The sequence below is a fragment of the Microcaecilia unicolor genome, chromosome 4 (assembly GCF_901765095.1).
Source record: "Microcaecilia unicolor chromosome 4, aMicUni1.1, whole genome shotgun sequence".
NCBI classification, from domain to species: domain Eukaryota; kingdom Metazoa; phylum Chordata; class Amphibia; order Gymnophiona; family Siphonopidae; genus Microcaecilia; species Microcaecilia unicolor.
In genome coordinates, this window is record NC_044034.1 from 148146723 (window position 1) to 148171180 (window position 24458).

Consider the following 24458-nt stretch of genomic DNA (forward strand, 5'->3'; position numbering starts at 1 on the left):
AAAATCTGCTTAATCTAACACACCTAGGGGCAACAAACTGAAATAAACACAATATATCCTATACAATTAATGTGATTACGTAGCACCAAGAAAACTCACCCTGCTGGAGGAGTTCCTCTCAAAAATCACATCAAAGTATCCAGCTATCGCCTAAGAGAACAGATAAAAATACAAATTTAATTCAATTAGCTAAAAACCTTACAGGACTTACCTACTCTTTACATTCTACGTAAAATGTTGACAGCAGAGTGATTTGCAGGCAGTCTTTATAGTTAATCCCGTCATTGATTTCAAAAGATTCTTCCAAATCTCTGCCCTCCCTCAACTCCTCCTTCACTCTTCTGTGCATAATATCCATCCCTCCAACATAGACTCTCTGGCATCCGCCTGTGCATAATCCCTGCTCTGCCCAAAATCAACCACCTCGCTTCTGATGTGTACAAATTGCGCAAGCAGAATTCAAACCCCTTCAGCTTCACAAAGTCAAGTTTGTACAGCAATCAAGACTGAGGGGTTTTCAAAATGGTTCCTCGACTACTTCTTTCCTGCCTGGAGGTATGATATCAACATAGTATACTAAAAAGGGCTGTGAGGCAACTCTGAACTAATCTGCTTATTTTTCTAATACCACTAATTTAATTTCTTTGTTCTCAGAGTGGCACGGGAGGGGTGGGGGGGGGACAGAAGATACACCAAGTGTGATAATCCCTACTCAACAGGAATGAGATCTGCCTAGCAGCTCTATCCCCACATCCATAGGAGCCAGCTCTGTGGTGCTGTGGGTGCTTGAGAACCCCCAATATTGAACAAATTCCTTGACTGTGTCCATGAAGAGAGAATTTTCGTTGGGTTTAGCACCCTCCAACGTTTTGAAAAGTTGGCTCCCATGCCCACATCAATAGCCAACCAGCTATGGGATTAACTGTTCCTATACGAAATCAACAACTTGAAAGGTAACAAAACCAGCTTGATCCAGAAATATCAATATGGACCAAGTTCTATAAATGGTGCTCAAAGTTGGGAGTCATTAATAGAACAGTGCTTAGTGTGGGATCCACACCCAATTTTTAAACGCAAGGATTTATACCAACTGAAACCTGGTATAAATCCTCGTGCCTAAATTAGGTGCAAATCTGCCTCATATAACACGGCGTGTAAATTCTAGGAACACCCTGACGCCCCTCCCATGGCCATGCCCCCCTTTATGGACCTGCATGTAAAAATTTGCAAGTGCATCTTTATAGAATACCGACTATAATAATGTGTGCGTAAATTCTAATTGGTGCCAATTAGATTCAATAATTGTTAGTGTCCAATTATTGGTGCAAACTGGCTCAATGTTTAATTAAATTCCTCACATAAATTGGGCTTGTGCCAATTCTGAACACCATATATAGAATTAAGGAGTATATGTCCATTTGGGATACTACGACCAGGTCTACTCTTGTAACTTAATATGTTATATTTCTTCTACATTTTTATACTTAAGGCTTCTGATTTAAGGTTTAAATTTAAAACATACCCCATGCAAAAAAAGTAAGAGACACACTTACTCTTAATTCTATCATCTTGCATGCCCAAGTTTACACTTAGTGTACAAGTTAAAAAAATAGTGTCAGTTCTATGCATAGCTTAATTGCATAATTAGTTACTAACTGGCATTAACAATCAATCACAGTTACATGTGAAACTGCTCTTAGTCAGTACTGTACAAATTATGAACGAAAAATCCAGAACATGTATATGCATGGGGCCATGGACCTGGCAGGGTAACAGGCAGGTCAGGGGCCGTGGACCTCGGAAGGGCACGAGCAGGTCAGGGGCCGTGGGCCTCGGAAGGGCACAGGCAGGTCAGGGCCGTGGACCTGGGAGGGGCACAGGCAGGTCAGGGGTATGCCTGGCACTAACATGTGTGGATTACAGAATACAGCAGTTACGCATTTAACTAAGAACAGATAGGTGTGAGCATTTATACCTGTTTTTCACTGTTCTCACCTAAAGTTAAACGCGTAACTGTGTACTCACACTAGTATTGTAAAATGGAATCATGCACATAATTAACGATACAGAATTTGCACTTAGTACACAGCATCTCTGCGCCTGTCTTTAGATGACCTGTAGAGAATTAGCTTCTTACAAAGTAATTAAATTACATAACCATTTGCCTATATTTTGGCATCTGGAGGGCACCTATGTGGTAACTATTCTGTAAGGGAAAGAATACAAGCCTAATGGGTAAAATACACATCAATAATTTAGGATCACATGTGTCAGTCATAGAGCTGGAGAAAAGGCTTGCATGTAAATGTCCGAGACACATGCATAACTTTTAGTATTCCATAAATCACGCATGTAATCGTATGCCCCACCTAGACTCCACCCATAAGCATACCTACCTGTAAAATATGTGTGAAGTTACAGAAGCGCGCTTAGGCAGATTTCAGGTTTTTACATGTATACGTGCACTCACATATGCCTAGATGCCAATATTCTAAATCATTTGCACATTTAATTGGCATTACTTTATACAATTTACACTGAAAACACACTACTTCCCCTAATGGCCTCTCACTCTTCCGCTTCCCTACCTTGGATCATCCCGTTTTGCTGCCTTTTCTCTATTGACAACTTCCTAACTGCACAACGTATGTATCTGATTGAACTGGAAAAGGCAGCCTGTGATACATACACCAACACACACTGATTATTCATACCCTCAAATGACCCTTAATTAACTGGAAAATAAGAAAGACTGATGCAAACTGAGATGAAACAGATGTCAATATTAGACCTGTGGCATTAAGTCCCAACAAGCAAAAAAGACAGAACTGTAACCAACTATCAATCGAAGTGTCCATTCAAATGAGTGCACAGCTATCCTTGCAAATCATATAACCATGTACTCCTAGAAAGAAATCGGACACCTCAAAAATGAGGTGTATTTTCTGAGAATGAACAAAAAAGTTATTGGTTCTATGTTTTACCTTAGAATTCGGAGGATGAACAATAAGAAGTTATTGGTTCTATGTTTTACCTTAGAATTCGGAGGATGAACAATAAGAAGTTATTGGTTCTATGTTTTACCTTAGAATTCGGAGGATGAACAATAAGAACTTATTGGTTCTATGTTTTACCTAGAATTCTAATAGAATGCAATCATTTGGAAAATATTCTGTCCCGTCTAAATCTGACTTTTGCCAAAAGCAAAGGGCCTCTTTACATCAGGATTTATTCCATGCAGTGCTAAAGACAAAAGCTCTAAAATGTACTGCATTTTATATGGATGTTTGAGATTTAGGAGGGATCCACAATTTACTTTTTTTCTTTAATATATTCTACCCAGTATTCAATATATTCACTTCATTTCTGAACTGCGCATCTTCCTCCTACTGCCAGTGGGCTAAAGCTTGAGCTTGTAAAATCACTGACACGCTCAATTCACTGAGGTGAAACTAATTACTTTTAATCCTGAAATGGTATGGCTTCTTTAAAAAAAAAAAAAAAAAAGGTACCCATACACGACAGTGCTCAGGAATATCATTTTAAAGAGACTCTTGCCATTTTACCCTCAACTCTAGGTTATACGTTTCTCATCTCCTTAGTCAGATGGGAAGTTATGTTGTGGGAGGGTTTATCGCTGCTGCTGTTGCATTTTAGAATGAATCTAGATGATCACACACTTAAGGATTATACAACAAAACCTCCTGAGGCACCGGTTTGATATATCACTCATTCATAAATTCATCTAAGCTGTTTACAATCACTAAATATTAATAAATAAAGAGATAGGATATGGAAACAGAGAACAAGAAAGGAAATGAAACCATAAAGGAAAGTCACATATTTTAGCAAATGGAAAAGATTAGCTTTTGTATCTAGGAAAGACATTATGGGCTGGATCCATAGACGCTGTTAATATCTGTATTAAGCTAGTATTTTGAAAACAGAACTCTGCGCAGGGCGCTCTTCACAAAATACTAGTGTAGTGCGCGTCCTGCACCAAATTTTGGGTGTGAGCTGGGATAGTGCTGGGCAGACTTGTACGGTCTGTGCCAGAGCCGGTGGTTGGGAGGCGGTGGTTGGGAGGCAAGGATAGAGCTGGGCAGGCTTATACGGTCTGTGCCCTGAAAAGCACAGGTACAAATCAAAGTAGGGTATACACAAAAAGTAGCACATATGAGTTATCTTGTTGGGCAGACTGGATGGACCGTGCAGGTCTTTTTCTGCCGTCATCTACTATGTTACACCTCAAATCTGGTGTAAATCCTAGCGCCCGACTGATGGCAGTTGGGAGCGTAAAACCAAGTACTTTAACTCGTTACACCTGGGAACGCCCATGACCAAACTCCCTTTTGAGTTGCAAGCGCCGAAATTTAGGCACCCATGTTATAGAATAAGGTGTTCAAACTTGCAGTAAAATGAATATTTTGTATAACATCAGCAATGGGCTGCCAAATTAGGAGCAACACAGAGAGGCGGGAGATAAATATTTATGGCAGAGAGTGCAAATCCCTGCAAAACCCCTCTATCAAGGGGAACCGGACTCAAACTACTGCAGCATTCTGGCATCAATCCTACATTCCACAGCCTGGATAACAAAATAGAGCGCACCACCAAATCAAACACTGCACTTAGAACCATAAACGCCGCAACAGTATCAGACAGTTCAAGATCACCTAACCACATATCTAGAGTACAGATAAACATGGACTCAGTACTAGTTCTCTTATGAAAACCAAACTGGAACACATGCAAGCAGGTCATGAGCCTCAACAAACTGCACTAATTGTACAAATTCAGAAGGAAAGGCAGTGAGGATATTGGACGTTAAGTGATGTGCCCCTTGTATGAATGTTGTGTTTTCTTTCCTATATTTTAATAGAGTTCTTTTAGGCTATATATATATATATATATATATATATATATATATATATATATATATATATATATATATATTTATTTTATTGATTACCCAATGTAAATCATTTTGATTTGCTTTGACAAGAATCGACAGTATAATAAAATACAATAAACGATAAATACGCACATTCACATCACCTGAATTAGTTTTTTCAACGTAGGTTGCACTGCAATTTACTAAAGGGCAAGGGTAACTCAGTCTCGCTCACAGAGGCGTTAATTATCTTATGCATTAGAGCAGGGGTAGGCAACTCCGGTCCTCGAGAGCCGCAGGCAGGTCAGGTTTTCAGGATATCCACAATGAATATGCAGGAGATAGATTTGCATACCAAGGAGGCAGTGCTTGCAAATCTATCTCCTGCATATTCATTGTGGATATCCTGAAAACCTGACCTGCCTGCGGCTCTCAAGGACCGGAGTTGCCTACCCCTGCATTAGAGTACTGTTTTACCACTATGTGCAGCTAGCATCAATCTGTCATAGGTTGATGAAAGATATTTGTTATTGTTAACTTGTAATTTTTTATTTTATTGTTTAAAATGATGAGGCTATAATTGTATTGTTCTGGGTATACCTGGAGGGGCATAATCAAACGCGAACGCCTATGTGTAAGAACGTCCATCTCTGAGAACGGGTCTGTGAAGGGGCGGGCCGAACTGTATTTTCGAAAAAAATGGACGTCCATCTTTTTTTTCGAAAATACATTGGATTAGGGCGTTTTTTGAGCTGGGCGTTTTTGTTTTTTAGCGATAATCGAAACCGAAGCGTCCCAGCTCAAAAACGACCAAATCCAAGGCATTTGGTCGTGGGAGGGGCCAGCATTCGTAGTGCACTGGTCCCCCTGAGATGCCTCTATGCCAGCCTCAAATATCATACCTAGCTCCATGACAGCAGTATGCAGGTCCCCAGAGCAATTTTAGGTGTCAGCTAAGTGAGCTGTGATTGGCTGACAGAAACTTGGAGGGACTTAATGGAAAGGGAAGGACGTCTAAGCAGCTGAATAACGTGGTGCACTGGCTAGAGCACTGAGCTTGTAATCAGAAGGTTGCTGGTTCGATTCCCCCTTTTACTATCGTGGTAATTTAGACGTCTCTGACTGCATTTGCTTGTTTTTTCTTTTCTTCCAATTTTTCCTCTCTGCATGGGTCCCGCGCAGCACCAACTAAACTAAAATTACTTCGGGGACCTGCATACTGCTATCATGGAGCTGGGGATGACATTTGAGGCTGGCTTACAAGTTGGAAAAAAAGTGTTTAACGTTCGGTTTTTTTTTGGTGGGAGGGGGTTAGTGACCACTGGGGGAGTCAGGGGAGGTCATCCCCGGTTCCCTCCGGTTCCCTCCGGTGGTCATCTGGTCATTTAGGGCACTTTTTGGGGACCTGTTCGTGAAAAAAACGGGTCCAACCAAAGTGACCTAAATTCTCTCTAAAAACGCCTTTCTTTTTTCCATTATCGGCCGAATACGCACATCTCCGCTCAGCCGATAACCACGCCTCAGTCCCGCCTTCACCACGCCTCCGACACGCCCCCATCAACTTTATTCGTTCACGCAACGGAGTGCAGTTGGAAACGCCCAAAATCGGCTTTCGATTATACTGATTTGTGCACCCGCGTGAGAAAGACGTCCATGTCCCGATTTAGGTCGGAATATAGGCGTTTTTCTCTTTCGATTATAAGCAGGCTGGTCTCTTTTTTATGTAATCCACAATGAACCTACAAGATACCCACAGAATACAAGCATTGTATTAGATTACATTAAACTAGATATTGGCATAACAATAAATCAATATTCTAGCACTGGTTGCTGCATGATTTTTGACAGACATTTGTAATTTTTGTGTCAGCTGTTCGCCCCTGATGCACCCTTTGCGTGAAACATAGCCATGTTGTGTTATAATATATTTTATTAGGATATAAACATCCTTTTTACTACCCTCTATGTTTTGGGTGGTGTTTTCTTTCTTTTGTGTTGTGCATGATGTATACAGCAATATTTCCTAGCACTTAGGGCATCCATCATGAAGAATTCATAACATGTAAATTAATGAACAGTGATAGTGGCACACAAAATGAACTGTAAAGCAAGGAAAACAAGGGTGTGGAACTGGATTGACTCCTTAATTGTTGAGTATAAAGTACTTGCTTTGCGTTGCTTGGATACTTTGCAGGGTGGATATGTTTCATTCAGTCCAAAAATGACGACATGCAGGAGGTTTACAGATCGCACTCCTCTTCTGCAAATGTGCAGAATTCAGTTTTTTTCCAGCTCCACTAAGTTATATCAATTACGTGGCTTTACACTGCGGTAATGCAAAATGCAACCAGAATGTGCTTTTGCAGCAAAGGCTGCCCAGTGCACACGACACCTTTAATACAATCACACATCAGTGTGTTACTTTTCAGTCTGACAGACTTGGTTGACTAGCTTGACGTGCAGCTTGTCAAGATGAACACTAGAAAGAACAAGGCTCTAGAGTAAAGTTTACACACTATAATTTTTGCCAAGAGACAGTAATGATTCCTCTGTTAATAGTTTCACCATCTGATTTCTACCTCAGCAGCACATCTAAAGCTCTGTTAACAATGAGTCACGAAGATCTTGAGTTTCTTGTACAGACTCATTCATACTCTAGTCTCAGAGCACCTTGCATCAGGAAAACGAAAGATAGGACCGAGAGTTCAACAATGAATAAGTCTGCTGCAGACCAAGAAAAAAGTATAAAGAGTTATAAGTCACTGTGGCAGTACGGCATTGGTCTTTTTTAAGTAATTATCTTTTCAGAACAAATACGAAGTAAATTTAAATAAATTAACTAAATATGTTAAAACACCTGCAGCTAATCTATAAAAACAAGGTAACAAAACAAATTAACCTCTACTACTTCTACTATAAGCGGGGCACTTCACAGCAAACAGCAAAATGTCATTCGACATGTGCACTGCTATCTATCCACAAAATCAGTTTCTAGACCTTGATCTATGCCAAGAATTTGCTAGAAAAAGCGCTAATACCTACGACAGCACACGTTTGGAAATAAACCGTTAACTGCCAGGATCTCTACCACTGTACCAGACTCGCAGCAAATTTAAGACAGAAACACAATTCCAGGAGCCAATAATGTAGCACACAGAAATACAAAAGTTACTGTGAATATTTACCATCCATTTTCAACAGGGAGATTGCAAATCATGGGTTTTGTTTTTGATTTAATAGACCCAGAAAATTTTGGCACAAGACAACTTAAACGTTCTCAGGCTACCAAACTGGTGGTGGTCTCGGATTCAGTTGCTGTTTTTTTCCTCCACCTCCTCTTCTAGAAAATAGTTCCATGTATTAGCACCATCTCCACAAACGAGTATTTCCCCTTACTAATTAAGGTTTGTCAACTATGGAATAAACTATTGTTGTATCACTATTAGGAGACCAAAGCCTCAAGGCCAAGACATTTAAAATGTAAAACTTTTATCCACAGCACAACACACAATTGCAGCATACACTGTGCAGAGTTATCCTCTTATCATGTGTTCCCAAATTGCCCCTGGTTTGGTTTCACATGTCTCTCATTCTGTTATCCTAAAAAGAAGCAATTCCTCAAAAAGAAAAGAAAGAAAGAATCTCACTCCACAAAATCTTCTTGAACGTAATCTAGGGCAGTGATCCATGTCCTACTTTTAAAATAGAATGCTATATAAAAGCCGTAGCCATAGGTTCAGCAACACTTGGAGTCTTAGGAGAGGCAGACAGGCCAACCTCACCAATTCACTCACATAAAGGAAAATTAAAACTTATCACCACTACAATTTATATGGGAGCAATCAGTCATTTTGTCCTTCACTGGTATCGTATTAAAACCATGTGTGGCTACAGAAGATATAATTAGGCAGCTAGCCCCAGAAACTAGGCAAATGATGCGCTTTTGATGGAGTTCATCCAAGCATGAATATGGCGTGCTTATGATATATGCAGCAGGGTTACTATGGTTCTGAAAAAAACAATGGTAACGCTATTTTTGTCACCATCCTTAAAGGAATTTCAATACAATGCTTTGTGCAGTCTGCTCAGCCTGGTTATTTTATTAAGACAAGTCATGTTATTTAACAATGAAGCAACGCAGAAGTCCATTACTGCATTATGCATATTCATTACAGAACACTACATTCTAGAGGAAATAAAAGGGGGAGAAAAAGATTTACTGGTGTTTTAGGCTGCAGAATACAAAGGAAATAAAACAAAACTGCTGAATTTGCTGTGAATCTAACCTGAGCAAAAGTTAAGAATTGTTATAATGGCATCACCATTACATGATGGAATAAAGCTCTCTAAATTTAAAAATCTAAATGGTTTCGTCAAAACTCGTCCTTAACCCCACACCTTCTTCCAGGTTTTGGAGATGGTCGTGGTGGCGGCAGTTGTTTCTCCCAAGGCTAAACTACTTCCCTTCACACACTGGTGACTCTTCTCAAGAGCAATAAACATGAACTGGCATATGCTTCCCAAGGGACTCTCCATCAAATTGATTTGTACTCAGCATTAGACAATGCTGCACAGAAGCGGCAGCAAAGTACAGGTTAAGCAAACCCTGACCATAAAACTTTCCCCCAACAACAGAGAAAAATACATTTTTTTTCGGCCAAAACGAGCGTTCTTTCCTTCCTGGGCTTATGCCTATCTCTTTATCACTTCTTTAAAACTCTAGAAAGTTCTGAAGATTCCAACCCTTCCCCAGTTTTCCTCCATGGATGCAAAATTAAATGTTAAGAATTTGATGATATTTATTTCACTCAGGCCTTAACATCTTTCACTGCTTACAAGCTGATGCAGTCACAGTCTCCTTTTTCAGCCACTGCAGGCACCATCTAATGCTCTAGGGGGCAGATGATCTAAAGCAAACGCCGGCGCTAGAGGCTGTTAGCACCACACTAGCGCCGGCATTTGCTATCTCCCTTATATAGGGAGTAGCCCCGCCCAGTGCATCCCAGGATGCACTGGGCAGGGCTGGACACCGCCACTTTGCGGCATTGAAGGAAGTGGAGAGAGGCAGGCTGCATCCCTCCTCCAGCTAAGGTAGGGGGGGCCGGGAGGGGGTTCGGGGTTCTTTTAACAGGGATTCGGCGGCAGACAACTCTGGGAGTTGGAGTGGGCTGGAGGTCCGCCAACCCCTGTTGCTCGCTGGGAGGGGGAGGGGAGTTGACCGGTGGCAGCCACCGGACCACCAGGGAGTCTTTTTCTGGGGGTTTGGGGGGGGGGGGGGCTGGAGACCCACCAAATCTCCAACCCTCCCTGAACCTGGGAGGGTGGGATCGTCGGGGGTGGGGGGGGGGGGGGACCGGAGGTCCACTGGACCTCCAGCCCCCGTTGCTCGGGGCAGGGGTAGTCAGGGCCTGGTGGTCCCATGGACCTCCAGCCCCTGTTTGACAGGTTTGGGATTTTGACAGCACAAACCTGTCAAACAAGTGCAGGAGGATTGTGCTGAGCGCATGCTCGGTACAATTCGCCCACACTTCTACCCCATGATCAGAGATAATTGCGCTGCTTAAATCTGCATGCATTATCTCTGATCATAGGTGTAATAGGGCCCTGCGCTGTTCCAGCGCTAGTTCAGAGCGCTGTTTGGAACAGCGCGGGGCTTTTGATCATGAGGGCTTAAGAATAAAAGACAATGGTGTGGTCACTTCTGAATTGTACCTGTGGACTTAAAAGCTACATTTGAAAAGGAATTCCTGAGATTTTCCTTTGAAATCTGAGCTGGTGGTACATGGTGGGTACAGTACCATTGAAGCAAGTGCAAATCTACAACAGAAAGGTAAACATGGGCTTTCAAAATTAATTCTCCATGCAAACTTACATTCCCTCACCTGTCCCTTATGTTGAGAAGACCCATGCTCTGATGGGCCGATAATCAATTTCCCGGTGCTGTTCCGAATAGCGCTGTAAAATTAGCGCCGGAATAGCATGGGAAAATAACTCCCCTATGTTCAAAACTAGAAGAACGCAAATTTATGTGCGCTATTGCTTCGATCATCAGGGTACTTCTGCAGGATGATTGTGCCTCCTGCAGAAATTGTTTGACAGGTCTGGGCTGTCAAATTAAAAAAAAAAAAAAGGCCTGGACCTGTCAAAACCCCGATACAATAGGGCTGGAGGTCCAGTGGATCTCCAGATCTCCCAACACCACCTGACACAAAGAAACTGGAGGTCCAGTGGACCTTCAGCCCTCCCCAACCTACCTCCAGAAGGCTCCCTAGCCACACCCTCCCTCCACCCCTAGCCTGGTGGTCTAGTACCCCCCCCCCCCCCCCCAGTCCCCTAATGCTCCCTCATACCTAGAAGGAGAAGGGAGTTCTTACTCCAAGCACCACCTCAAAATGGCAGCAACCTGCCCATCTTGGGATGCATTGGCGGGACTTCAGTACCATGTAAGGGAGTTTCTCCCTTATATGGTACTGAAGCCCTGCCAAGTGCATCCCAGGATGCACTGGGCAGGGCATCACCATTTTGAGGTGGTGCTTGGAGTAAGAACTTCTTCCTCCTGTTTCTAGGTACGAGGGGAGATTGGGGGACTTGCAGGAAGAGGGAATGCTTGCTCCCTCCTCCAACTTCCAAGAAAGAGGAAGGGTTTGGGGCAGCAACTCCTAATGTGGAACATTGCATCACGTAACTATGGTTTGGGTTCCTCTTTCCCATGTGCATAACTTTGCACTTGCTCACATTAAAAGTCATCTGCCATTTGAATACTCAGTCTCCCAGTCTCGCAAGGTCCTTTTGCATTTTTTCGCAATCCTCTTGCGATTTAACAACTTATAATTGTAACTTTTTTGTATTGTAAATAAATCTTTCTAAAGCTAAATATATGGTCTTTTCCTGTTCTTTGCACATGTTCTTAAACCTGGCAATGAAGGTTAATGTAATCCAATAAATATAGCATTTAATTCCTCTTATTCTTGCACTTGTGAATCTTATTACCTTAACAGGTAAATAGTGGAGAATTAATCAAAATATATCTTAAAACTTAGAAATACAGCGAATGCTCTGAGCAATCCCCCTGTTCTTAAATATCATATTAGAACTGCAACATTTTTATGGATATTAAGAACTGTGAATATTTCTTGTAACAGGAGTCTTTCATGAGGTACTATGTCAAATGCCTTTTGAAAATCCAGGTACACAATATCGACCAGCTCACCTTTATGCACATGCTTATTCACCCCTTCAAAGAAATGTTTTGGTGAGGCAAGATTTCCCTTGACTAAATCCATGTTGACTTTGTCTCATTAATGTATGCTTATGTATATGCTCTGTAATTTTGTTCTTTATAATAGTCTCACCGGTCAGCGACATCAGGCTCACCGGTCTATAATTTCGCAAATCACCTCTGGAACCCTTTTAAAAAATAAAAATTGGAGTTACATTGGCCACCCTCCAATCTTCCCGTACCATGCTTGATTTTAAAGATAAGTTACATATTACTAACAATAACAATAATTCCCTCCACTTGCAGATTTCATTAGCTAAATTTAAGGATGACCTTAAGAATTTTCTATTTAGGGAAATAGGACTTGATATACCGCCTTTCTGAGGTTTTTGCAACTACATTCAAAGCGGTTTACATATATTCAGGTACTTATTTTTGTACCAGGGGCAATGGAGGGTTAAGTGACTTGTCCAGAGTCACAAGGAGCTGCAGTGGGAATCGAACTCAGTTCCCCAGGATCAAAGTCCACTGCACTAGCCACTAGGCTACTCCTCCACAATGCTTTCTACTACAATTTTTCATTTCTCATCAGAAAGTCTCGTCTGGGATGAGTGCTGATCGCATCTGAAGAGCTCCTTGTGTTTTTCCCACCCGCTATCCTGATTTATAGTTCCACCCCTCTTACCCTACCATTTTTGTTGTCCTGTCCTTTTACTGTACTCCTAACTACCCTATGTTTTAGATTATAAGCCACCCTGAAGGCCCCCCCCCCCCCCTGTAGGGCGGGATAGTAAATTCTAAATAAACTTTAAAAGATAGAGTGCAAGAAATATTAGGATTATTTCCAAAGAATCTCCCTAGGCTGAAAACCTCCCTCCATTTAGTATGGCCACAGATACCATTTGTATGACTAGAATTCTCCTATCCAAATTTTCAAAGGGATAATTCCTCTAGCAGGAAAACGCCAACCCCCACCCACACATTTGTACCCTTGCCCTTCAGACAAAAACACACACACTCTTCTGGTGGTGTGCTGCTGTCTGCTGCTCATGTACTGACTGACTGCCCCTTCCCCCCAACCAGCTCTACCTGTCATCACAAAAGGTTCTTTCAGTTCCTGCCAGCTATTCTCCTCAGCCTGCAGCAGCCACCTCATTAACCCCCCATACCTCTTACACTCCTGCTCACTCCCAACAATCCCCTACTCCCTCAAAAAACATTCACTGGTTCTACTAGCTCTTTCCAAAGTTAGCCTTGTACCTCTTGCAGAGCTCAGTCCCTACTTGCTGCTTTTGTTTTGTGGAATGCAGTGGGATATTATAAAAATGCATTTAATATATTTCATTATTAATATTTATATGAGAGATATTGAATAATGTATACAGATGTGTCCTGGGAATAATGATGGCTAAGGAAAGTAGCGGTAAAAGAGTTGGAGCTGAATGACAGGAATCTGGTGGAGGGGAAATGTTTTTTTCTTATTCTGTATGAAGCTTATCAACTAACATGCTGTGCTTTGAATAAAGAATGAAAAAAAAAAGGTTTTGGATGTTACTGAATTCTATTATTCTGTCTCACTATATTTCCAGTTGGCACAGTATAAGTCATCAGAAGGACAAAATATAATAAAACCAATGGACTGCATTAGGGGTTTATAGCCCATTTAGTTATATTTAAACAAATGAGACTCCGGATCCAAGATGGCGTCAAGGAGGAGGATACACTTGTTTCAGAAGCAGTGTTTCCTCTGAAGTTTTGGTCTCGCTGGGCTCATGAGAGCAAGATGGGGGAAAGGAGAACTAAGATCCATGAGCTAAATCCCCCAGCTCCCTCGCTAGTACCTGCAGTGGGACAGACACTGTTGGATCAATACCACTTGCCTTCAGGTCCAATTTTGGCTTCATCTTCCCTCGTGGCAGTAGCGGAAGCTTCAGGCGGCAGTTCGAGTGGGGCAAAGCTGAGCCCTGTAGAATGCACGGTGTCCCCACAGCCAGGCAGTGATTATGTGCCCAAGTAGGGTCCTTCAGAATTGCTCTGACAGGAAGTTCAATTAGAACAAAGAGGGGAACATCTCCAGGCGACTACGATCCTGACCTTGGGAGCAGAACAACTGCTGCAGTTAGCAGCCAGAGTACTAGGCAGGAAACTGAGTACTCTGACCAGAGTCAAGGAACAGAATCTGCCTGAAATTATGAGTAGGGGAACGCAGAGACCTGTCGTGGTGACTCTTGAGGCACTATGGGATGCCATTGGCAATTTACAATCTTCCTGGTTGGATTTGGTTAGACAGAATACTACAGATACAGTTTCAATTTCTGAGGCAGTTTTGAATCTGGCTTAAATCACCGGCCAGCTGACAGCTGAGATGGAATCTATGAAATCTAAACTACAGGCTATGGAGAGTTTAGAGATAGCCTCCCTCAAAGAAAGAAATTTTATTAATAAGCGTTTGGAATACTTGGAGAATCAATCACGGCGAAACAATTTGAGGTTACTGAACTTTTCCTAAGTCTCCTCTTGTTTTTCCTTTAGACATGTTTAAAAAATATATGATTGATATTTTGAAGTTTTCTCCTGATATGTTACCTCCGATTACCAGAGCTCAATATAGTCCATAGTTTCTAATAGAATGGACAATCAAGCTCGTGGTGAGGATGAATTAAATTAGACTTCTTTTTTGGAGACTTCGCTGGAGGTGATAATGCAAACAACCACTATGGTGGTCACCTTTGCTCTTGTACCGGATAGAAATACTGTATTAAGACTTTCCTTTAGATATCTGGATGTGTTTATGGGGTCTAAAATACGTGTTTTTCCCAATTTAGCTATGGTAACAAAGATGAGGCACAAGGCGTTCCTATATAAAGACTAGGGTTCAATCCTTGGGCGCCAACTTTGTATTACATTTTCTTTGTGTACGTCTGATTGTACTTCAAGGTCAGCAGTTTCAATTCTTTGCCCTAAGCAACTAAATAACCTTTTACACTCTAAGGAAGATGCAAATGTAATTGTGTAACCCGTATGTTCGATACTTAGGGTGGGCTCAGAAGTATCATTGGTTTGCGTTTCTTTTGAATCTTGGTTTTTCTTTTTTTTTCCCCTTTTTTTCTTTACCTTGGATCCTATTTCTTAATTTGTGGATGGAAGAACTAACTTATTTCTAATACTTTGTATGATCATTTTTTTTCTTTTTCTAATTGTAATCTGATCTCAATAAGTATCTCCAATTTGGCGTTACTGAAATATCTCATGTGTAAAGTTTGAAAAATAAAAATAAACAAATGAGAGATCTGCATGAAAAAAATATTTTATTATTTTGACTTACGAAAACCACTTGTCCCTGAAACATTATTATTATTAGCACTTGTATAGCGCTACCAGACGCACGCAGCGCTGAACACCTGACACAAGGAGACAGTCCCTGCTGTGGAGGAGTGGCCTAGTGGTTAGTGTGGTGGACTTTGGTCCTGGGGAACTGGGTTCGATTCCCACTGCAGGCACAGGCAGCTCCTTGTGACTCTGGGCAAGTCACTTAACCCTCCATTGCCCCAGGTACAAATAAGTACCTGTACATAATATGTAAGCCGCATTGAACCTGCTATGAGTGGGAAAGCGCGGGGTACAAATGTAACAAAACAAACTTATGGGAGTGGAGGAGTGGCCTAGTGGTTAGGGTGGTGGACTCTGGTCCTGGGGAACTGGGTTTGATTCCCACTTCAAGCACAGGCAGCTCCTTGTGACTCTGGGCAAGTCACTTAACCCTCCATTGCCCCTTGTAAGCCACATTGAGCCTGCCATGAGTGGGAAAGCGCGGGGTACAAATGTAACCAAAAAAAAAAAAAAAGAGCTTACAATCTAAATAACACAGACAGACAAGACAGTTACGGATGAGGGAAGTACTGGGTGAGAAGGAAGGAGAAACAAGGGAGGGCAAATGAGGGCTAGGAGCCAAAAGCAGCATGCTCAAAACAAAATCCCTTTGTATAAAAGGGATGAGGTGAAGATGCAATTACACATGCCCCAATGAAAAAGAGAGTTTATAGTTTACTTCCAATCTTTAACACCAGGCTTCCCAAGGCAGATTACAACAATTAAGATGAACCCATCAGTAAACAGGATATCCTCACAAAAATGTGGCCATGTATTAGTGTATTATATAAAACAGTGTAAAAAAAATGAGCACAAAATACAGCCTTTATTAGTGCTGTTTCCACCAGTTACAATAATTTTTGAAGCTGTTTTATTGATATTCAGTTTTGATTTCATGAGCATCGACATATGGGAAGCTTTCAAATAAATTAAAAAGCAGTCAAATAAGTAAAAAAAAAAAAAACATCTTTTGTCCTCCACCTTTTAAGGCAATGCTTATCCAACTGGAACAACTTTTGACTTTTTACAGATGAACCACGCATAGGCAGTCCATTATTTCTAATACTCTTATTATTGTTTTCAATAGCGTTTGCTATTGTTTGAGAGAACCAGTGACTCTGCCTACTGCCAGCAAGCTCCGCATACTGCCTTCAATCCATATAATGGGCTAGATAGCCTCATACCATCTCCTGTTCTCAAATCTAACCTCCTTGGTGCTGCTATTGACACTGAAGGCAGACAGGGCAGGTTCACTCATATTGGAAGGAAACCTGAAGAGCAGCAAATAGAGTTCCATACTCTGGACATTTTCAGCCATCCCTTCAGGCTTCTGAACATTATTGCAAAAATGTAACAGTCCTGAAAATTCAGACGGTTAGCAACCTTAGACTCCGATCCTATGAACATCTGTCAGCTCATCCCATCTTCCCAACCCCTAAACATTTGCCTATGCTTTAATCCAGACCTGAAAGTGCCCTGCTCATATAAAAATCCAGGTCCTTTGGACTGTAGTTGGTTACTTCTGCTGCGGAACAGATGGTGTGAACAGTAGCTGTGTTGATGTAGAACTGCTGAATACTGAAAAGGTTCAGAACAGGGAAGACAACCTGAAGAGCAAGTGTGGAGTTTAAGTTGCCTCTGGGTTCAATGCAAAGATTTAATCTTTTAGCAAGGATGAAAGAGGATAGAATGAAGATGTATCTGCAGACTACTTCAGTACTTCATTGATAGGTTGAATGCTGAAAGACTCAGTAAGTCCTGTCCTCAGAAGCTTAGCTGAAATTGGGTGGCGGAGCAGGTGGGGGGAAGATGGGTTGGTGGTTGGGAGGCGAGGATAGGGGAGGGCAGACTTATACGGTCTGTACCAGAGCCGGTGATGGGAGGCGGGACTGGTGGTTGGGAGGCGGGAAATACTGCTGGGCAGACTTATATGGTCTGTGCCCTGAAAAGGACAGGTACAAATTCAAGGTAAGGTATACACATATGAGTTTGTCTTGGGCAGACTGGATGGACCATGCAGGTCTTTTTCTGCCGTCATCTACTATGTTACTATGTTACTACTACTCTGGTTACATATATCCAAAGTCAAGTAAAGAGCATTTTCTATAGTGTATTTTGGAGGAAAAATGTGTATACCATCACTCCAAACAGTGCCCACTAGGAAGGCAGAGGAGATGAATTAAGCAAGCAGAGGATGGAGACAGACAGATTGATCAGAGAGTAACTGAAGAAAATGAAAAACTGAATACAGGTGAAAATCCATAAGAGGCTGAAGATTCGTGATAAATGGTTTTGGCTCTCAATGGAAGAATGTAATATGTGGCATACCTCAAAGTTCAGTCCCAAGCCCATCATATTCAACTTGTATGCAAACAACAAAATTGGATGCACTGAACTAGGCAGTAAAATATGGATATGACCCTGATACAGGGTGTACAGTGGAATATGGGGTTAAGACTATGAACAAGACAAGTCCACTAACGCTCATTTCCTATTCATAGTAATGTAACAGAGAAAAACAAAGGTCAAGTTTTGGCCCATCCAGTCTGCCTGGGTATTCTTGTCAGTTACACTGTGGATATATACCAGCCTGATCTCTTGCAGCTTAATCGCAATTTAGCCAAATCAGCTTTCAGAGACGAGCATTTATTTGAAATGACATGAGAGATATCAACTACACTTTCCATGTCATTTTAAACCTGAAATGCCACGAAAACCCCAAATTAGTGAGGCAACCGCCTGAACAGGCTTCTCCCAAGGAAGACTGTCCCACTGAATCCCTGACACTGGAGTTGGCGAAACCGCCTGCCTGAACTCCCTACATCCTGATTCGGTGCAATCCGGAGCTGCGCAGAGGCCACAATGCCCTGCCACTAGCAAACTGCACAGCATGAGACTTTGCTGCCAAGAAAGAAAAAAAAACACTTTCTGAGAAGTTCAGAGAGAAGAGGACATTTCTCTGGTAAGTGAACACTATTTTGCTTTGTGCTTTGGGAACTTAAAGATTGGGGTTTAAAGGAGGAATTGTAGGTTAGTGATAGGCAAAATAAAAATATAAAAATCAAATTTTATCAACTAATCTCCATAGTCTTTTCCACTTAGTTTTAAAAACTTTGTACCACAGCATTAACAGATAGAATCTAGCAGGCACTGCAGGATCTAGTTTAGTATTAAGGGGGAATAAAAAATGCTTCCCGTTCCACGCGCAGGGCCCAAGAGACAGGCAGAGCTCCGGAGTCTCAATGCGTGGATGAGACGATGGTGCAGGCAGGAGGGGTTTAGATTTATTAGGAACTGGGCAACATTTTGGGGAAGGGGGAGCCTATTCCGAAAGGATGGGCTCCACCTTAACCAGGGTGGGACCAGGCTGCTGGCATCAGCATTTAAAAAGGAGATAGAGCAGCTTTTAAAGTAGAAACAGGGGGAAGGCCGACAGTCGCTCAAAAGCGCATGGTTCGGGATAAGGTATCTTTCAAAGATATCACCAAAACAGAGAAGCTAGGGTATCCTGATAGTGAGGTTGCAAAAGAGACCGTAGTAGATCAGGAGGGGCATAATCGAACAGAAACGCCTATCTCCATGGGCGTTTATCTCCGAGAATGGGTCCGTGAAGGGGCGGACCGAATCGTATTTTCGAAAAAACATGGACGTTTATCTTTTTTTGAGCTGGGCGTTTTGTTTTTCAGCGATAATGGAAACCGAAAACGCCCAGCTCAAAAACGAATAACTCCAAGACATTTATTCGTGGGAGGGGCCAGGATTCGTACTGCACCGGTCCACCTCACATGCCAGGACACCAACCGGGCACCCTAGGGGGCACTTTTACAAAAAAAAAAAAAAAGGTAAAACAGCTCCCAGGTGCATAGCACCCTTCCCTTGGGTGTTGAGCTCCCAAAATCCCCCTCAAAACCCACTGCCCACAAGTCTACACCATTACTATAGCCCTAAGGGGTGAAGGGGGGCACCTACACGTGGGTACAGTGGGTTTGGGGGGCGGTTTGGAGGGCTCCCATTTACCAGCACAAGTGTAACAGGTGGGGGGGGGGGGGGATGAGCCTGGGTCCACCTGCCTGAAGTCCACTGCTCCAGTGACCTGCATACCGCTGCCAGGGAGGTGGGTATGACATTTGAGGGTGAAAATAAAAAGTTGTGAAACGGCATATTTTGTGGTGGGAGGGGGTTCGTGACCACTGGGGGAGTCAGGGGAGGTCATCCCCGATTCCCTCCAGTGGTCATCTAGGGCACTTTTTGGGGCCTTATTCGTGGAAAAACAGGGTCCAGGAAAAGTGCCCTAAATTCTCGCTAAAAACGCATATTTTTTTTCCATTATCGGCGAAAAGCGCCCATCTCTGATCGGCAGATAACCACGCCCCAGTTCCGCCTTCATCGCGCCTTCGACACGCCCCCATCAATGTTGTCCGCATCCGCGACGGAGTGCAGTTGAAAACGTCCAAATTCGGCTTTTGATTATACCGCTTTATTCGTTTTTGGGAGATAAACGTCTATCTCCCGATTTGGGTCACAATATAGGCGTTTTTCTCTTTCGATTATAAGCAGGCAGGTGTCCTTAAATAACAATAAAATCAGACAAAAGATTGCAAATTAATAATGTCAAGTATTAAGCATGATGTAAATAGGAACATAAGTACATAAGTAGTGCCATACTGGGAAAGACCAAAGGTCCATCTAGCCCAGCATCCTGTCACCGACAGTGGCCAATCCAGGTCAAGGGCACCTGGCACGCTCCCCAAACGTAAAAACATTCCAGACAAGTTATACCTAAAAATGCGAAATTTTTCCAAGTCCATTTAATAGCGGTCTATGGACTTGTCCTTTAGGAATCTATCTAACCCCTTTTTAAACTCAGTCAAGCTAACCGCCCGTACCACGTTCTCCGGCAATGAATTCCAGAGTCTAATTACACGTTGGGTGAAGAAAAATTTTCTCCGATTCGTTTTAAATTTACCACACTGTAGCTTCAACTCATGCCCTCTAGTCCTAGTATTTTTGGATAGCGTGAACAGTCGCTTCACATCCACCCGATCCATTCCACTCATTATTTTATACACTTCTATCATATCTCCCCTCAGCCGTCTCTTCTCCAAGCTGAAAAGCCCTAGCCTTCTCAGCCTCTCTTCATAGGAAAGTCGTCCCATCCCCACTATCATTTTCGTCGCCCTTCGCTGTACCTTTTCCAATTCTACTATATCTTTTTTGAGATACGGAGACCAGTACTGAACACAATACTCCAGGTGCGGTCGCACCATGGAGCGATACAACGGCATTATAACATCCGCACACCTGGACTCCATACCCTTCCTAATAACACCCAACATTCTATTTGCTTTCCTAGCCGCAGCAGCACACTGAGCAGAAGGTTTCAGCGTATCATCGACGACGACACCCAGATCCCTTTCTTGATCCGTAACTCCTAACGCGGAACCTTGCAAGACGTAGCTATAATTCGGGTTCCTCTTACCCACATGCATCACTTTGCACTTGTCAACATTGAACTTCATCTGCCACTTGCACGCCCATTCTCCCAGTCTCGCAAGGTCCTCCTGTAATCGTTCACATTCCTCCTGCGACTTGACGACCCTGAATAATTTTGTGTCATCGGCGAATTTAATTACCTCACTAGTTATTCCCATCTCTAGGTCATTTATAAATACATTAAAAAGCAACGGACCCAGCACAGACCCCTGCGGGACCCCACTAACTACCCTCCTCCACTGAGAATACTGGCCACGCAATCCTACTCTCTGCTTCCTATCTTTCAACCAGTTCTTAATCCATAATAATACCCTACCTCCGATTCCATGACTCTGCAATTTCTTCAGGAGTCTTTCGTGCGGCACTTTGTCAAACGCCTTCTGAAAATCCAGATATACAATATCAACCGGCTCCCCATTGTCCACATGTTTGCTTACCCCCTCAAAAAAATGCATTAGATTGGTGAGGCAAGACTTCCCTTCACTAAATCCGTGCTGACTTTGTCTCATCAGTCCATGTTTTTGTATATGCTCTGCAATTTTATTCTTAATAATAGCCTCCACCATCTTGCCCGGCACCGACGTCAGACTCACCGGTCTATAATTTCCCGGATCTCCTCTGGAACCCTTCTTAAAAATCGGAGTAACATTGGCTACCCTCCAGTCTTCCGGTACTACACTCGATTTTAGGGACAGATTGCATATTTCTAACAGTAGCTCCGCAAGTTCATTTTTTAGTTCTATTAATACTCTGGGATGAATACCATCAGGTCCCGGTGATTTACTACTCTTCAGCCTGCTGAACTGACCCATTACATCCTCCAAGGTTACAGAGAATTTGTTTAGTTTCTCCGACTCCCCCGCTTCAAATATTCTTTCCGGCACCGGTGTCCCCCCCAAATCCTCCTCGGTGAAGACCGAAGCAAAGAATTCATTTAATTTCTCCGCTACGGCTTTGTCCTCCTTGATCGCCCCTTTAACACCATTTTCGTCCAGCGGCCCAACCGACTCTTTGGCCGGTTTCCTGCTTTTAATGTATCTAAAAAATTTTTACTATGTATTTTTGCTTCCAACGCTAATTTCTTCTCAAAGTCCTTTTTTGCCCTCCTTATCTCCGCTTTGCATTTGGCTTGGCATTCCTTATGATCTATCCTGTTACTTTCAGTTGGTTCTCTTCTCCACTTTCTGAAGGATTGTTTTTTGGCTCTAATGATTTCCTTATCTTACTGTTTAGCCACGCCGGCTGACGTTTAGTCTTTTTTCCCTTTTTCTAATACGTGGAATATATTGTCCTGAACCTCCAGGATGGTGTTTTTAAACAGCATCCACGCCTGATGCAAGTTTTTTACTCTGCGAGCTGCTCCTTTCAGTCTTTTTTTCACCATTTTCTCATTTTGTCGTAATCACCTTTTCTATAGTTAAACGCTAGCGTACTTGATTTCCTAGTTTCACTTTCTTCAATGCCAATATCAAAACCGATCATATTATGATCACTGTTATCAAGCGGCCCTCGTATCGTTACCCCCTGCACTAGATCATGAGCACCACTAAGGACTAAGTCTAGTATTTTTCCTTCTCTTGTCGGCTCCTGAACTAGCTGTTCCATGAAGCTGACCTTGATTTCATCAAGAAATCTTATGTCCCTTGCGTGTACAGATGTTACATTAACCCAGTCTATATGCGGGTAATTGAAATCCCCCATTATTATTGTGTTGCCCAGTTTGTTTGCGTCCCTGATTTCCTTTAACATTTCCGCATCCGTCTGTTCGTCCTGGCCAGGCGGACGGTAGTACACTCCTATCACTATCCTTTTCCCCTTTGCACATGGAATTTCAATCCACAGTGATTCCAAGGAGTGTTTTGTTTCCTGCAGAATTTTCAATCTATTTGATTCAAGGCTCTCGTTAATATACAATGCTACCCCTCCACCAATCCGATTCACCCTATCACTACGATATATTTGTACCCCGGTATGACAGTGTCCCACTGGTTATCCTCCTTCCACCAGGTCTCAGAGATGCCTATTATATCTAATTTTTCATTTAGTGCAATATATTCCAACTCCCCCATCTTATTTCTTAGGCTCCTGGCATTCGCATATAGACATTTCAACTATGTTTGTTGTTCCTAAGTACATCATGCTTAGTACTTGACAGTATTAATTGGCAATCTTTTGTCTGATTTTTATTGTTATTTAAAGATACCCGATCTACTACATCTCTTTTGCAACCTCACTATCAGGATACTCTATCTTCCCTGTTATGGTGATATCTTTGAAAGATACCTTATCCCGAACCATGCTCTTTTGAGCGACTGTCGGCCTTCCCCCCATTTCTAGTTTAAAAGCTGCTCTATCTCCTTCTTAAACGCCGATGCCAGCAGCCTGGTCCCACTCTGGTTAAGATGGAGCCCATCCTTTCGGAATAGGCTCCCCTTCCCCAGAATGTTGCCCAGTTCCTAACAAATCTAAAGCCCTCCTCCCTGCACCATCGTCTCATCCACGCATTGAGACTCTGGAGCTCTGCCTGTCTCTTGGGCCCTGCGCGTGGCACAGGTAGCATTCAGAAAATGCTACCCTGGAGGATCTGGATTTCAGCTTTCTACCTAAGAGCCTAAATTTTGCTTCCAGAACCTCTCTCCCACATTTTCCTATGTCATTAGTACCCACATGTACCAAGACAGCCGTCTCCTCCCCAGCACTATATAAAATCCTATCTAGGTGACGCGTGAGGTCCGCCACCTTCGCACCAGGCAGGCAAGTCACCAGGCGATCCTCACGTCCACCAGCCACCCAGCTATCTATATGCCTAATGATCGAATCACCAAGTACAACAGCTGTCCTAACCTTTCCCTCCCGGGCAACATTTGGAGATATATCCTCGGTGCGAAAGGATAATACATCCCCTGGTGGGCGGGTCCTGGCTACAGGAGTACTTCCTACTTCACCAGGGTGATGCTCTCCTTCTAGGAGACCTCCCTCCTCCAAGGTAGCACAGGGGCTACCTGACTGGAGGTGGGACTTCTCTACAACATCCCTGTAGGTCTCCTCTATGTACCTCTCTGTCTCCCTCAACAACAACAAACATAGTATGAAATGTCTATATGTGAATGCCAGGAGTCTAAGAAATAAGGTGGGAAAGTTAGAATATATTGCACCAAATGAAAAATTAGATATAACAGGCATCTCTGAGACCTGGTGGAAGGAGGATAACCAGTGGGACACTGCCATAACATGGTACAAATTATATCGTAGTGATAGGGTGGATCGAATTGGTGGAGGGGCAGCATTGTATATTAACAAGAGCCTTGAAACAAATAGATTGAAAATTCTGCAGGAAACAAAACACTTCTTGGATTCACTATGGATTGAAATTCCATGTGTAAAGGGGAAAAGGATAGTGATAGGAGTGTACTACCCTCCACCTGGCCAGGTTGAACAAACGGATGCAGAAATGTTAAAGGAAATTAGGGACGCAAACAAACT

The 24458-nt window shown here is 42.6% G+C and overlaps 1 protein-coding gene across 1 annotated transcript in view; it reads right to left on the reverse strand.

Annotated features, from left to right (window-relative positions):
• Positions 1-24458, reverse strand: part of PRMT3 (protein arginine methyltransferase 3) — a 225625-nt gene that overhangs the window by 35006 nt on the left and 166161 nt on the right. Inside the window, exon 14 of the mRNA XM_030200711.1 lies at positions 100-150. Within this exon, the coding sequence (XP_030056571.1) occupies positions 100-150 (51 nt within the window). The remainder of the gene's footprint in view (positions 1-99; positions 151-24458) is intronic.